At 39.8% G+C, this 15,566-nt stretch overlaps 4 protein-coding genes across 4 annotated transcripts; 1 reads left to right on the top strand and 3 right to left on the bottom strand.

Moving 5' to 3' along the window:
* The first annotated feature begins 267 nt into the window (after positions 1–267).
* Positions 268–3,961, top strand: LOC104809030 (heat shock 70 kDa protein 6, chloroplastic-like). The gene is made up of 8 exons (XM_010534911.2): positions 268–1,004; positions 1,647–1,899; positions 2,031–2,110; positions 2,229–2,371; positions 2,454–2,552; positions 2,652–2,841; positions 2,921–3,319; positions 3,402–3,961. The coding sequence occupies exons 1-8, from the start codon at positions 432–434 to the stop codon at positions 3,795–3,797; spliced, it is 2,133 nt and encodes a 710-aa protein (XP_010533213.1). The 5' UTR covers positions 268–431; the 3' UTR covers positions 3,798–3,961.
* Positions 3,962–4,088: 127 nt separating this feature from the next.
* Positions 4,089–5,927, bottom strand: LOC104809031. Its single transcript, XM_010534912.2, has 2 exons — positions 5,101–5,927; positions 4,089–4,846 (listed from the first exon to the last, which is right to left on the bottom strand). The coding sequence occupies exons 1-2, from the start codon at positions 5,297–5,299 to the stop codon at positions 4,128–4,130; spliced, it is 918 nt and encodes a 305-aa protein (XP_010533214.1). The 5' UTR covers positions 5,300–5,927; the 3' UTR covers positions 4,089–4,127.
* Positions 5,928–6,763: 836 nt separating this feature from the next.
* Positions 6,764–9,678, bottom strand: LOC104809028 (E3 ubiquitin-protein ligase RING1-like). The gene is made up of 2 exons (XM_010534910.2): positions 8,659–9,678; positions 6,764–7,067 (listed from the first exon to the last, which is right to left on the bottom strand). The coding sequence occupies exon 1, from the start codon at positions 9,626–9,628 to the stop codon at positions 8,660–8,662; it is 969 nt and encodes a 322-aa protein (XP_010533212.1). The 5' UTR covers positions 9,629–9,678; the 3' UTR covers positions 6,764–7,067; position 8,659.
* Positions 9,679–10,790: 1,112 nt separating this feature from the next.
* On the bottom strand, positions 10,791–13,626 carry LOC104809027 (sugar transport protein 10-like). The gene is made up of 4 exons (XM_010534909.1): positions 13,331–13,626; positions 12,231–12,553; positions 11,542–12,168; positions 10,791–11,454 (listed from the first exon to the last, which is right to left on the bottom strand). Exons 1-4 carry the CDS (start codon positions 13,461–13,463, stop codon positions 10,990–10,992), a joined length of 1,548 nt encoding a protein of 515 aa, XP_010533211.1. The 5' UTR covers positions 13,464–13,626; the 3' UTR covers positions 10,791–10,989.
* Positions 13,627–15,566: the final 1,940 nt, after the last annotated feature.

Here is a 15,566-nt window from a genome sequence, read left to right as displayed (position 1 = left end):
AATAGTTTTTTCTCTTTCTAAATTTCGGATCTCACCACACAAAACCGCAACCACATGATCGTTGTTGCCATTCCGTTCCCCCCAAAACTTTACCAAACACCAAACAAAACATATATTAAAATCCCTTAATGTAATGTAATATATAGGAAAAAAAATACACATACAGACCAAAAAATAAAATCCAATCCAATGGTCAAAAACCTTCCATCATATAGAACTCCCAATTCTAGAACCTTCCTCGTGGTACCACAATTTTCTTCCCGTCTCCTCTTAAACCCTCTCCTCTTATCCTGAGCTTCTGCTCTTTTACCCTCTCATCCGCGAAAGCTCCTTCGCAACTTCATTGGGTCTCCCCATCCGTCATCGTTTTCTCCGCTCGATTCTTCGTCTTCTAGGTTTTCCCTTTGTGCCCATTTCGTTTTAACCCGTAAATGGCCTCCTCCGCCGCTCAGATTCACGTTCTCGGCGGAATTGGGTGTGCTAGTTCTTCGAAGAGGAATATCGATGGTAAGGGCAATTTCTCTCCGAGGAGCGCGTTCTTCGGGAGAAGGACCGCGTCTTTTTGTACTCCAAGCACTGCTTTCCTGAGAATCGGGAGGAGAAATGGCGGCGGCTCGTCTAGGTACGCGGTGGGTCCGGTCCGGGTTGTGAGCGAGAAGGTTGTTGGAATCGATTTGGGGACGACGAACTCCGCCGTCGCTGCCATGGAAGGAGGCAAACCCACAATTGTTACGAACGCGGAGGGTCAGAGGACGACGCCGTCGGTGGTTGCGTACACTAAGAACGGTGACCGGCTTGTCGGGCAGATTGCGAAGAGGCAAGCTGTGGTTAACCCCGAGAACACTTTCTTCTCGGTGAAGAGGTTTATTGGTCGGAAGATGTCAGAGGTTGGGGAGGAATCTAAGCAGGTTTCGTATAGAGTTGTGAGGGATGAAAACGGGAATGTCAAACTTGAGTGCCCTGCTATCGGCAAACAGTTTGCTGCTGAAGAAATTTCAGCTCAGGTATTGAAGTTTTATTCTAAGCCATTCATGGTGTTTCACCAATCGTTGGTGGGCTGCGTTTAACTGGTTTGAGTTGTGTTTTTGGTGGATGGATTTGTCTCTTCCTTTTGCTTTTGGATGATGGATAAATGATCTAAAAGTGTTTTATTGTTTTGGTGTGAAACCGTCAAGGTTTCGTCTGTCTGTCTGAATCTGTAAATGGATGATCTATGAAGTTATTGATTGAGATTGTAACTGTTTGCTGCTTAACCTGTGTTTCTCCGGCGTCAAATAATTGTACAACACGGATTGACTGGATTGCTGTTTCTTTCGCAGTTCTGGCATTAGAATATCTGTCCAATACTAATAATACCTGCATTTTGATATACCCTTTTTGGGTTTTCCATGTTAGGATTTTGCACTAGTTACTTTCCATTACTATCGTTTTTCAGTCATGGGTTCGTCAAGAATCTGAGTTTTTTTTTGTAATATTCGCCCCCAAATGGGATTTGGACCTGGGTTGGAAGCACTTTGTGCAATCCAACCACTAGGCCACCCCAGTTGGGTTGAATCTGAGTTATGTAACTCCAATTGTAGTTATCATTTGCTTGATGAAACATCCTTGGACCTTTTTGTTTTGATGTTTTCTTACAACCGGCATAGGTTTTGAGGAAGCTTGTTGATGATGCCTCAAGATTCTTGAACGACAAAGTCACCAAGGCTGTCATCACTGTGCCCGCTTACTTCAATGACTCACAGAGGACAGCTACAAAAGATGCCGGTCGCATTGCTGGGTTGGAAGTTCTTAGGATTATCAACGAGCCAACAGCCGCCTCTCTGGCTTATGGGTTTGAGAGAAAAAGCAATGAAACTATTCTAGTCTTTGATCTCGGCGGTGGTACTTTTGATGTTTCAGGTACTTTACAATAATATTCTGCAATGGATAACCAAATTCTGACTCGTGTAGTCTCTAAAGATGCTCTTTTCTTTTACAATCTACTCCGGTATTGATTCCTTCTGCAATTTTTCTTGCTTCTTTCAATGCAGTGCTTGAGGTGGGTGATGGTGTGTTTGAAGTTCTTTCTACTTCTGGGGATACACATTTGGGTGGTGATGACTTTGACAAGGTGAGTTAGAACATGTTTTTTTTTCTTATGAAGCTCCTCAAAACAGGAGATTTGTATCCGTTCCCCATGTCTTTTTTTGGGCATAGTTGCTTAAACCGATCTGTGTTTTGCGTTGCAGAGAATCGTTGATTGGCTTGCCGAAAATTTCAAGAGAGATGAAGGGATAGATCTTCTGAAAGACAAGCAAGCACTTCAGAGGCTAACCGAGGCAGCCGAGAAAGCTAAAATCGAGCTTTCTTCGTTGACTCAGGCAAACATAAGGTACAAGTTCACTCATATATGTTTCCTAGTTCTTTGTAGATTATGTGGGTTGTAATTGATTTGATTCCGATACTGTTTCCAGCTTGCCTTTTATCACTGCTACAGCTGATGGACCTAAACACATAGAAACCACCATCACAAGGGCCAAGTTTGAGGAGTTGTGCTCCGATTTACTGGACAGGTGATTCAATTATGGCTAAAAACCGAACCCCGAGTCAGGATTTCTATTTGCCAGAATTCAACCCTCTTAAGTTCCTCATTTCTTGATTCAACTTTCTAGGTGCAAGACCCCCGTTGAGAATTCCCTGAGGGATGCAAAACTCAGTTTCAAAGACATCGATGAAGTGATCCTTGTTGGCGGGTCCACACGTATTCCCGCTGTTCAGGAGCTTGTGAGGAAGATGACCGGAAAAGAGCCGAATGTCTCCGTCAATCCTGATGAGGTTGTTGCGCTCGGTGCTGCTGTTCAGGTGTGTTCCTCTTCACTTCACATATGGCCCTTGTATTGGTTCTCTTAAAAGTTTACATCTTTACACAACAATATTCCAGGCCGGTGTTCTTGCTGGAGACGTGAGTGATATTGTGCTTCTTGACGTGACCCCACTCTCCCTTGGTCTGGAAACCCTTGGCGGTGTTATGACAAAGGTTATTCCCAGGAACACGACACTGCCCACTTCGAAATCAGAAGTCTTCTCAACGGCTGCTGATGGACAGACAAGCGTCGAGATTAACGTCCTTCAGGGAGAGAGAGAGTTTGTCCGTGACAACAAATCTGTCGGCAGCTTCCGTCTCGACGGCATTCCGCCCGCCCCACGTGGGGTTCCGCAAATCGAAGTCAAATTCGACATTGATGCCAACGGGATTCTTTCTGTCACTGCTGTTGACAAGGGCACAGGAAAGAAGCAGGACATCACCATCACTGGTGCAAGCACATTGCCTAAGGATGAGGTTCGTTCAATTATATATGAAACAAATCACTTTAGGTTTTTCTTTTTTGCAATGTTAATAACATATATGGGGAATGTTGCAGGTAGACAAAATGGTGCAGGAGGCGGAGAGGTTTGCAAAGGAAGACAAGGAGAAGAGAGACGCCATAGACACGAAGAACCAAGCTGAGTCGGTGGTTTACCAGACCGAGAAGCAACTGAAAGACCTCGGGGAGAAAGTCCCTGGTCCAGTCAAAGAGAAAGTGGAGGCTAAGCTCCAAGAGCTCAAGGACAAGATAGCCAGCGGATCAACTCAAGATATCAAAGACGCAATGGCCGCTCTTAACCAAGAAGTCATGCAGATCGGTCAGTCACTCTACAACCAACCTGGACCATCAGGTACTGGTCCTGAAGCCGGCGGCAGTCCATCTGAGTCATCATCCTCAGGCAAAGGCACGGAAGGTGACGTCATCGATGCCGATTTCACAGACACCAAATGATAAAAGAAAAAAAGATTGATGGGTTGGTCTTTCGAATTCATAGAACCATTCCAAAAGGGTTTGTTTATTTATGTATGAACATGATTTTTTAGGCTGGATAATGATCTGTAAGGGGAGTAAGAGATGTTTAGAGTCAAATTTTGTCACTAAAGCTTTATGATTCAGATCCAAGAACAAAGAAAATTGTCCCCAGAAGCAGTGTTATTACATTCATTATACGATATGTTACAAACAGGTCATGAAGAACAGTGGAGAAGCCGTTTGAGCGATTAGTAAATTCACAGCAAATCAGGCTTTGTACAGGTTAGTGTTTTTGAAAGAGAGAGTGAATTAGAGGCGAAGGCCATGGTTCCTAGGGCTCTGAGGAACACTGCTTGCTCTGCTCCTGTGGCCGCTGCCCGATGTATGAGCGGTCGCGTAGGGTTGGTTCTGGTTCAGGCCGTGGATAGGCATTGCCCACCCATGCCCCGCACCTTTGTGGAGATCTAGCGGCGGTAATGGCCGCAGTCTACAGCTCAAGTAGCTTAACGGTGGGGTTGTTTGGTAGTGATGATGGTGTGCCGGGTGGAGATGCAGGTTGATGCCACCACCGCAAATGTTGGGACTGCTCTGCACCTTATGCATCGGGTAACGCTGGCTCAAGTGGTAATTCCCGTGGCTCTGGAAGGCGTTCTCGGGCAGTTGGCTGGTCTCGAGACCGTTCCCTTCTGGAGATTCGGATTTCGGAGAGGATGAAGCGGAGATGCTGAAGGAAGGGCGTGTCTTGATGGGGATGCGGATGACGCCATTGATGGCTTCGATGTAACGCTGCTCTACTGATTCGGTGGGAGCGACGGGATGATGATTCTCGAGAATCAGTGGGGTTGACGGGAAAAGGAAGGTCCTGAGTTTCGGGATTCCAGCGCTCTCGTGGCGGTCGTGCTCTTCGATCATGTGTTTGAGATCTTCATCTGATTTCACAGTGACTAAGGCATCGAGATCTTCTGCTATGATTTGGTACTTGAGCACTATCTGGCTCTCTGTCAGCGCTGTAACCTTCTTCATCAGCTCTGCAATCCAAGCCGGAACCCGAAAATGGTCCATTATAGCAGGAAGTGATCAACTCTTGCAAGATCTATCTAAAGCATCGTTTTGAGGGAAGTAAAGATTCTATATTCATGGAGACTGAAGCGGAATGATCACCGTAGATACATACACAGACAAGTACACACAAACATGTATATGCTCACTTCAACGTATTATTTTAAAGACAAACATGACGTTCGGACAAGGAACAGGGGGGAAAACTGGATATGTTTATTACCGGAGAAGGAGACGTCACGAGCGACGGCGACGACGCGAGTCTCGCCGCCGACGTACTTGAGGGCGCCGTCGGAGGGTCTCGGCAAGATCTTCCCGCCATAACTGCACAGAAACTTCACTTTGCCCCTCGGCGATCCCCCCGCCGCCACTGCCTCTTCCTCCGCCGCGCCGCCATCTCTGTCTTCGCCGCCAACCGACATTTTCCTGCGAAGTTTTCGCGCCGGGAATCGTACTTCTTTTCTTGGTTAATTTTGTCCAGCGGTTGGAACACGAAATCGGGGAGGGAACATTTGATGAAAAAGGGAACCAAAACCCAGAAAAAAAAACAAGAAATTCAAAGCGACCCTTTCCGTTTTCTCTTTAAAAATGTTGGAACTTCGGGATTCTGGGTAACGAGATGAGGACGAGACGAACACGAAGGAAGATCAAATGCGAACCGAAACCCAGAACGTGAAATACGATTTCATAACCTCTTTCTTTGGGGCTATAAATTTCCAACGTTTATCCAAACAAAAGATTTGGGGAAACGAAGAAGATTACGAAGGGCAGGAGAAGATAATTAAACTAATCTTTTGGGAATTTGTGGATAAAGGAAAATTCACGAATGACAGGGAAGAAGTTTTTGGGAGAGAAAAGTACGGATAAGTTTTTATCTTTTTTTCTCAAATTTCTTTTTATGGTTATTTCAAATCTCCTCACAGCGATCACTGTTCCCTTGCTCTTCGGAATATTCTTTTCCCTTTTCTAAATATGTATCGTCGTTGTCTTGCGGTTTTTCTCATGACTTCGAAATCTTTCGGCAAGCAAATCATGAGCATTTTTGTTTTGCATATTTTTGTCCATGTTTTTATATTTTAGAAATCTTAATTTGTACTTTTAATCATCGGTACTGTTCACATTTTGCTCAAATTTTTTTTTTTATGAAAGCTAAAATTATATCTTAAAAATGTTAAAAAGAAATTACGATAATAAAATCTAAAGAAATGAATAAATAACCTCCAACGGTTTTATAAAAAGCTAGAGGAAAGATTTACAAAATTATAATTTAGTCCCTCGATGGTTAGTGTGTCCTGAATTTTTTTTGTTGATCTTTTTTTCTTATTATTAATTTATTATCTTTTGATATATATTTTTTATTATATGTTTGTTTTTCTTTAGTGTTTTTAATTATAATTTTACCAAAACAACCAACAACCAATTTGAAATCGACAATAGCTTTAGTTAGAATCACCATCGCGACCAACACCTTTCGGTCTCTGTGTTCGACTATGATATTCCAATCGGTTCGTAAACTTTCGGAATCGGCTTAGTTTAGGATTTGTCACTTGACTAAATCCATTCAATTAAATTGGTACGATCAATGTGTAAGTGCATTTCTATTGGTACGTGATTCTGTAAGTTCATTCATTCTTAGTGATAGTGACTTTGGAAATCTTTTTTAAACCACAAGTCATGGTAATGATTTATGATAATCATTTAAGCTATGTATTGATTTATTGGTTTATAAATACATTACTATTTTGTGTATATATTGCATACTTGTTATCGGTATCGGTATCCCCGTATGAGATAGTCACATGAGATCGTATATGGCATAACATATATGACGTTTTAACTTATATCTTAAATCTTAAATTATCAAAATCATTAACCCAACACTACCCTTGAATCTGGACAACACCAAATCTCAATTTTCCTCTCAAGATGTTACAGTATATATGTATACACGCAGGTGAGAATACAATGTAATAATATTCTTGGTAAATGCATCGGTAGAAAGATATGGCAAGGCATCAATAATAATACAATGTAAGAATTTCTTGAGACAAAACAAATGTAAAAATGCACTCGGGGTTCAGCTTTCTTGCATCAATTGACGGAACTGCCTTTTTTTTTATTATCTATCTTCTTCGTGTCTTCTTCCTGCAAGCAACAACTGTGTAACCCTCTTCCGAGTTTGTAATAACACTGCACCAAAACGAGAGAGCAAATGTGAATGAATGAGTGATTCATAGCATAAAACATGGTTCTGTTTTCTCTAACTACAACCAAATAACTTATTTTAGAAACTGTCTCCAACCAATATGAGAAGACGCGCTTAAACGGGTTATTCTGAATCCTGCTCAAGAACAACATTGACTGAACAAGCAAAACATGATGAATTGCTATAACTTTGTTTATGTATCCAAATTTGGGTGGCCTAGTATTAAGAGAATATGCAAAGAATACTCTTAACCCGGGTTCAAACCCAAATGTGGAGAAGGGCATTCACCCAGACTTCCAGAAGTCTTCTGGGAGATGTAATTGGGCTAAAGACTCGGTCAACTTTCGGATTATCAAAAAAAAAAACTTTGTTTATGTGAGACCTGGAGATGAAACTAAGTAAAAGACTACGCAGAAACGCAATGGTTTACCATTATTGGGATTTACAGAGGCTAAGGGGTGACAAAAGCATTGGCCTTGTTACCACTGCATTGCAGATCAAACAAACTACAAATGTATTGCAATTTGCAAAACATTTTGCAGTTTGCTACTTCTTATGGATAAAATGCATTAAAATGCGGGGGGAGAAAATCTGGTGAAAGGATCATTATGTGAAGAGAATGCCAAAAAGACGAGATTCTCAAGATCACATCCCTGAAAGAGTCGATCAAAGCACTGTGCAATCACATACTGTCCTCTAAAACCTATCTCTACGTAACAAACCTAACAGCAGCTTATTCTTTGTCTAAAATTTATGCACCAAATCACTCTGGGATCATCACAATGACATGTCTAACGTCGGTTCAAGATTACGGAAACTTCGATCAGTAGATATTTCCACCACTCTGTACAAAAAGCTATAACCAAGCCCAGCACCTTATAGGCTTCAAGAATTCCATCACAGAGAGGCTTTTTTGCATTGACTTAAAGAGATGATATTGCAACATCATGAACCGTGCGTCGGACATTATGTTGCATCGAATTAAAGCAAAGAGAGATGTTCTTGAAACAAAGAGATGTTCTTGAAACAAAGATATGTTATTGTAGTGACACACTATGGACAATACTACATGGCCTCCTCAAATGCTAAATGATCAAGAAGATGGGCAAATAACATTCTAAATTGGCAAGGCAGTTTTTTTTTTCTTTTTTGGGTATTTTAGTCCAAATAGGGCAAACAGAGGTGATTTGATTATGAACAAGTAGATGGGAACATTACAAGCCAAAGCCAAAGAGAAAGTGGAAGAAAATTGAAAATGAGAAACTGGTGTTCAACAAGCCAATAAACTCTAACATGATCAATGTGCAATTTTGCGAATAACCACTTTAAACATTTGCTAACTACTTGCAAAAAAAATCAAGGAAACCATGAGTATCACAAGGATCATATCCTTCAAAATCTAGCCTATTATGAACTACTAATCAACTTGCTAAAACCCATGTCAATTTCACATTCTCAAAGGTCAAATCTTGACCCAATTGCCTATAAAACAGCAAGCAATCAATGCAAACGCAGATAAACACTCTCAACACAGAATCAAAATTCAGACAGAGGGACAAATTGTACATAACAAACCTCAATCCAAATCTTCTTGCCTGGTCCCCAAATTAGCTCCACCGCCACTGCCAGGAGCACCAGAGCCCGAGCCTCCATCTTGTCTCCTGAATGGCCATGGCAACGATATACTAAACCTCCTAGGTGTCGGCTGGTTCTCGCCCGATCCTTGTCCGTCACCACTTCTCTGAGCTCCATGAGTCCTGTTCTCATAATCAGGGTCATCTGTCGGCAACTCATGCCGACAAACAGGGCAAGAGTTGTGCAGCTGCAGCCATGGAAGCAAGCAGTCTTGATGATATACGTGCTTGCAGGGCATCTGCTTAGCGTCACTACCCTTCTCAAACTCATCCATACAGACAGCGCACTGGTTCATTTCTGAATCCAACATTTCTTCGGTTACCTTCACCGTCGGGAGCGCATCAATTGCGGATTTCGAGGCTGGAGGAGTTCCGTACCGGTTAGGATCATTCTCCGCAAGCTGTTGAATCAACTGTTCCAGACCCGGACCAAAGAAGTAGTCCCCGAGATTCCCCCCCAACCGGAATCCAGGATCCGAAGGGTGGTTCTCGATCACGAACTGGACGTGGGTACCGCTCGATCGCAGGTCCTGAAGATGGTTTTGGAGGAACGTAACGGGGTCAAACGCGCTTGGTTCAGGCTGTAAGGACCGCCCCTGCATAGGACGCCCAAAGAAGCTCGGGTTAAAGAAGTCGATCGCGTTGGAAGAAGGCGATGCCGAAGGTGCGAATAAGATCTGGAGGAGAGGTGAGAGAGGATCGGAGAACGGGGGAAACCCACCAGGGTTAAGATTGGGGCTGGGCGCAGGGTGAGGGTTCTCGTATTCTTCGAGAAAACCTTCGTTGCAGAGAGGGCACAAAGGATCGGCGGAGGAGGATATGGAAACTGTGACGGTTCGATTGCATTGGTGGCAGAAGAAGAGTTTGTCCGCCGCCGCGGTGGAGCCGATTGAATCTCCGGCGGAAGCCATTGATGGAATCTGAGAAACCTCAGGACGCGAGTTTTTTTTAGCGAAAAAAGTAAATAATAATAATTAAATAAAAAAATGGGAAATTTTTATATTCCTTGGTTTGTGGCTGAAAATGGGTAAATGGGTAATGGAAATAAGGCTTAGACCCAATTTCTCAATCCATTTTTACGAATAACCTTTTTTTGGACCAGTTTTTTTTAATAAACAACTAATAATACTTTATTTAATGTACATAAATAAAACTATATAATATCATTCACAAGAGAAATGTGTATAATACACGAGATATATCTTTTAAGCAAAATTACATTTCAGCTGTAACCATGCTTGTATATATGGGTCAAGGATTCGTTCTTTCAATAAAAATCCATAGTGCTAATGGTTTTATGCATACCCGTTTGCGTATTATAATGGGTTGATAACATATTTCTGTAAGTCTTTTCCAATAAATTATTAATTAAAAGTTTAATTGGTGCAACGTTATTGTCTAATTCTAACTTGGCTTGTAAACAGATAACCTACCGATACTCGCGAGTAAAATTCGGGTTTGGGTAAACAGAATTAGGGTTTTATCCATAAAATGCTTGAGAAATAAAATATATAAAAAAAGGGTTTTAATCCCATAAAAAATTAATAAACATTACGCAAAAGAAAACAATTAGTTTTGCTTAAATGTTAATCCAAAACTCTTTTGATACATTATAAATAATTAGGGGTAAAAAAAGAGAGACTTTGATTTAGGGAAGTTTGAAAATAATGGTGAAAATTAATAAACACATCTTTCCTTAGGTCCCACCATTTGATATGTCTGGTTTTGAATAGGCCGTAGTAGTACGGTATTTTTTTCCATCCAAAATGTCCCAAGTTTTTTAATGATATTAATTTTTAAAAAATCGAATTTTTCGAGACCGAATTTTTAAAAAAACATGAAAAAATCAAAATTTTTTAAAAAGATATAATTTTTTTTTAATAAAAATGGGAATAGAAATCGGATCGAACTAAATATAATATAATAACGGATTAATAACTATTTTTGTAAAACCAAAAGAATCGAATTAAACCATTTTCAATACCGAAATATTCATCCCTTGTTTTGCAAATCTCCCATCCAAATACCACATTAAAAAGAAATAATAAAAAAAAAACAGCATGCATAGAGTCTAATTGGATTTATTGGATGAATCATCTAAAAAAAAACGCCGAATGGTGACAGAGTAATAATGTTGCCGACAGTTTCCGAGCTTTGGTCCGGACCCTGACCCTTACATTTGTTGCTCGTCTTATTACCCGAAATCATACCAAAAACCAAATGGCTAAAACCCTATGAATCCCTAAAAAAAGAACCCAATACCTTAATGCTTTTAAGCATTTTTAATGTTGTCGTCTCCATGCCCAGCTCCAATGACAGCATCGTCGGGGACAAACCTTGACCAGTACCAATGTTGTCTCCACACTTTGCCCATCTCTTCGATCGGGACGCCCTTCGTCTCAGGCAAGAACACGTATATGAAGATGGTCATGATGATAACCATGATTCCAAAGAAGTAGAAGAGGAAGAACTTCATGTGGCAGAGCAGCGTCAGGAAGAATTGGCCGATGACGAAGGTGAAGAACATGTTGACCGACACGTTCATGGCTTGTCCTGCTGGTCGGATCTCCAACGGGCAGATCTCGCTCGGCACGAGCCATCCCAACGGTCCCCATGACCACGCGAAACCCGCCACGTAGATGCATATGAACGCTAGAATGAAGTCTGCGGTTACTGGTGTCAATGTTCCGGCTCCTTGGAATCCGAATTTCCATCCAATGAAGGAACCGACCAGAAACTGCGTCGACAAGAAACAACGATTGATCATATCGGTTTGGTTTTATTTCGTTTGGTTAAGAAATTGTTATATAGTTTCGATATTTACCTGACAGGTTATCATTTGGATGCCACCTTCGAGGAAGAGAACCCGTCTTCCGAATCTGTCAGCCACACCGATGGAAACGAGGGTAGAGAGCATGTTAACGATGCCCGTGATAACGGCCGACATGAGAGAAGCATCGTCTTTGAACCCGAGAGTCTTGAAAAGGACGGGAGCGTAGAACATGATGACGTTGATCCCGGTGATCTGTTGGAAGAACGGGATCAAGAAGCAGAACACAGCCTGAGGTCTGTATCTCCTCTGCATGATGTTCTTCCATGGATGCTCCACCTTCTTAGCAGCCTCCACCGCATCGCAGAGATCTTGGAACTCCTCATCTACGTTTGTGGTACCTCGGACTTTCTGCAACATCTCTCTCGCTTCCTCGTACTTGCCTCTCTCGAGCATCGAGTTTGGAGTGTCGGGCAAGAAGAAAGAACCGATGACCATGACAATGGCCGGAACCGCGGCCAGACCGAGCGAAACCCTCCACCCGTGCTGAGCCATCTTCGACGTTCCGTAGTTGATGAGGTTCGCCACGAGGATTCCAATTGTTATAGCCATCTGAAAACCCATGTTGAGCGCTCCTCTAATCTTTGCTGGAGCCATTTCCGAGAGATAAACCGGAGTAGACTGCGAAAGAAAGATGGGTCAAGAATCAAGAATCAAGGATCAAGAATCAATTATGAACTGACCTGGTTGGCGAATCCGACGCCGACACCGAGGAGCAATCTGCCGATGATGAGCATTGCGACGTTCACGGCGAAAGCGTTGATGAGTGCACCAGCGAGAAAGGCGAGGCCTCCAATGAACATGGAGACCTTACGACCCTTTGATCTGGTGATCATGGCCGCAAAGAACGAAGCGGCGAGAGCAGCGAGGTAAAGGGAGGATGTGAACAACTGCAGGAGCTGGTTGTCGAATTTGCAGTACGCAGTCTCGTGGATCGATTTGTGCATCTGTCTCTCCACCTCGGGGAAGAACTTCGTCAGAAACTCTTCCATTGATGTCACTCCTCCTGAATCAAACAAACAACTACTGCTTTTAATTTAATCATCCGAAACCCTAAAAAGACTAATTACGAAACGCATCACACGCACTAACAGAGAGCTTCCGACATATATGCAGGCGAAAAACACAATAACAAGGACAGCCCTTCATAAACTGTATTCTGGAAAGATAGACTACTAGACAAAACTACACTAAAAAACTGGTTTAGGGCTTAGATTTTAGGGTTTTTACATCAACAAAAACACTACACCCACAAAAAAGAAACTTAGGGTTTTTGCTCACAAAGAACACAACACCCATGCATATATTACATTAAAAAAAAAAAAGAACACCCATGCATATACGACGACAAGAACTCTTTATAACGTGAAACCCTGAAAGGAACTGACCACAGAACCAAACAAAAGTATGATCCCTAAACACATTACAAACGGGTTTAAGATTCTAGGGTTCTTCATCACAAACAACACTACACCGACACAACGACAAGAGTTTCTTTATCACTCGAAACCCCAAACGAGACTGATCACAGAACACATTATACAAACACACAACTGCACAACTCTATATCCAAACACATTACAGACGGAATCCGTCTTTTGTATATTCAGAGGTTCTATGGCCGTTTTCTGCTTTTGACAGCATGAGACATTACTTTGTATTCATTTTTTATATATATTATCCACCATTCACACAAAAAAAACGAAATCTTAAAATCACTCGAAACCCGGACGAGATTGAAGACAAAACACATTGCAGACTCATTGATATCTGATTAACAGACCTGAGATTCCGAGGTCGTAGCCAAAGAGGAGACCTCCCATGGCAGCAACAACACAGGTGATGATGACGAAACCCGTCACACCACCTTCATAGTTCCTCCCACCGTTATCTGAAACAAAGCCTCCTCCTGCCATTTTTCTCTCTGCTTTATTTTTCTCACTTGGTTTCAGCGTCTTTTGATGAACTCTAGGAATGTTTTGGTTGATCAAATGTAACCAGGATGAGGCACACTTATATATATCTGTTTCGTGGAACCGATCTTAGACGAAGGAGAACTGGATTTGGATCTTGGTTTTTGGCTGAAGAACCGGTGTGAAGTTGCATGCTTTTCTGTGAGTTTATTTATGGCTTTTTACCGTTTCAGAAACTACTTTAAGCGAAGAATCCGGTAATGATTATCTTTGTTATTTGGATTTGGTCTTATCTGTTCCGGATGCTTAGATATAATTTGATCTTTATTCCAATTTACATGCACGTACGTGAAAAAAGGAAACTGAAATATTGATCTCAGTACAAAAATTATATATCTTTTTTTTTTGTTTTATCACCAAGTGTACTTTCTGTGATAATTCTTATCAATTTATATCATAATTGTAGATAGTTTTGAATTCGAGATTTTTTGTTTCTGATTTCACCGGAATTCTTATCAAATTATGTAATATCTGTAGAAAATTTTGAAATTTGATATTTTTATCTTTTATACATAATAATATTTTTAATAATAATTTGAAATTTATATATTTTTTTCCTTTTGTAGGCATTCTTATCAAATGATTGTAAGTAGTTTTAGTCTTTTAGATTTGATACTTTCTTAAAGCAACGTATAATTTTCGAAGATTACTTGAGATTTAAATTTTCAAATAAATAATTCTGGAATATTACTTGCGATTTAAAATTTCGAGATTAATTGACGCTTTTAATATGTATAAGATGCTTAAACCCATTTTAAAAATAAAGGATTTTTCGAATGATTATTTTTTTTTTAATTTTGAAATCTTGCGCAATGATTTTCTTTCGTCTGGTTTAATTTTTAAATCTATCAAATTCTAACAAATAAATCATCAAACAACATTTTTAAAAATATTTTGAAACCGTACCATACTTGATTAGCACTATATATATTTCAATATATATATGAGTTCGCGGAAGACACTATGACAACAACTGGACCTCATACATATGAATTCTCATAAGGAAACAAACCAGGCGGAGGAGACGGTCGTATTTATTGAATTAATCATTTTTAATTTGTAAATACTAATTAATCATCTAATATCATTTATTAATTTAAAATAAACTTTCGTTCTATTTTTGTTGCAAAGTATTACCTTAAACAAATTTTATAAATATTAGTAGTATTTTAGGAATATTATGGAATATTTTAGACTTATGTTAATATAAAAACATAAGAGAATCTCGTTTGCGCAGTTTAGAAGTATGTGTTTTTCTTTTGTTTTCCAAAAGACTCCACTAATTTTAATTTGTGCTATTTTAAGGTTTTTTTTTTCTCTCCCATATCAAGATTTCAAATTGAAATCAGGAGTGACTGAACCGATTCAAATGAAATAATATATAATTTTAATTAAACCGAATGTAATAAAAAAAATTGAATGGTTATGATTTTTATAAAACTAAATAGACGAGTCCAAACCGAATTAAATAAAAGATAACCGAAAAATCATAAAATTTTCAAATAGGAGTGTTTTTGTCAACAAAAAATGAATTTAAAACAAAACAGAATCAAATCAAAACGAACTAGATTTAATATAAAAAACAAAATGGTTATAATTTTTAATAATCGAAATAATCGGAACGCAAATGCATTTAACTTTATTTAAAATGGGTTGGAAATGTTTTTCATTCAACCAAACTATTTATAGTAAGAAAAAAACCCCAAATAAATAGAATTTAAAATTTAAAATAAACCAAAATCAATTTAAAATCAAATAATACCATTTTTGTGATGTAGGAAATAATCGAAATCCCATATATAGGAAAGTGGAAGCTTTTCGTGGAAATACACGTAAAAGGTTGAATTTAGGCATTTTCTAATCATAATATATAATTATAAAATGTTTAATTTAGATTAAGCATATTTAAATTAATCTATTGATGTATGTGTTTAGCTTAGTTTCTTAAGTAGGTACCATTGTTATCAGATTATAATCAACGCCATAAAAAGATTTAATCGTAAGAGAATTAATATTAATGCATAATTTGTTTTTTTTTTCTCTTTG

Source organism: Tarenaya hassleriana, unplaced genomic scaffold, assembly GCF_000463585.1.
Source record: "Tarenaya hassleriana unplaced genomic scaffold, ASM46358v1 Cleome15, whole genome shotgun sequence".
Taxonomy (NCBI): Eukaryota; Viridiplantae; Streptophyta; class Magnoliopsida; order Brassicales; family Cleomaceae; genus Tarenaya; species Tarenaya hassleriana.
The sequence above is the reverse complement of the archived record's forward strand: the minus strand, read 5'-3'. Positions and strand labels throughout refer to the sequence as shown.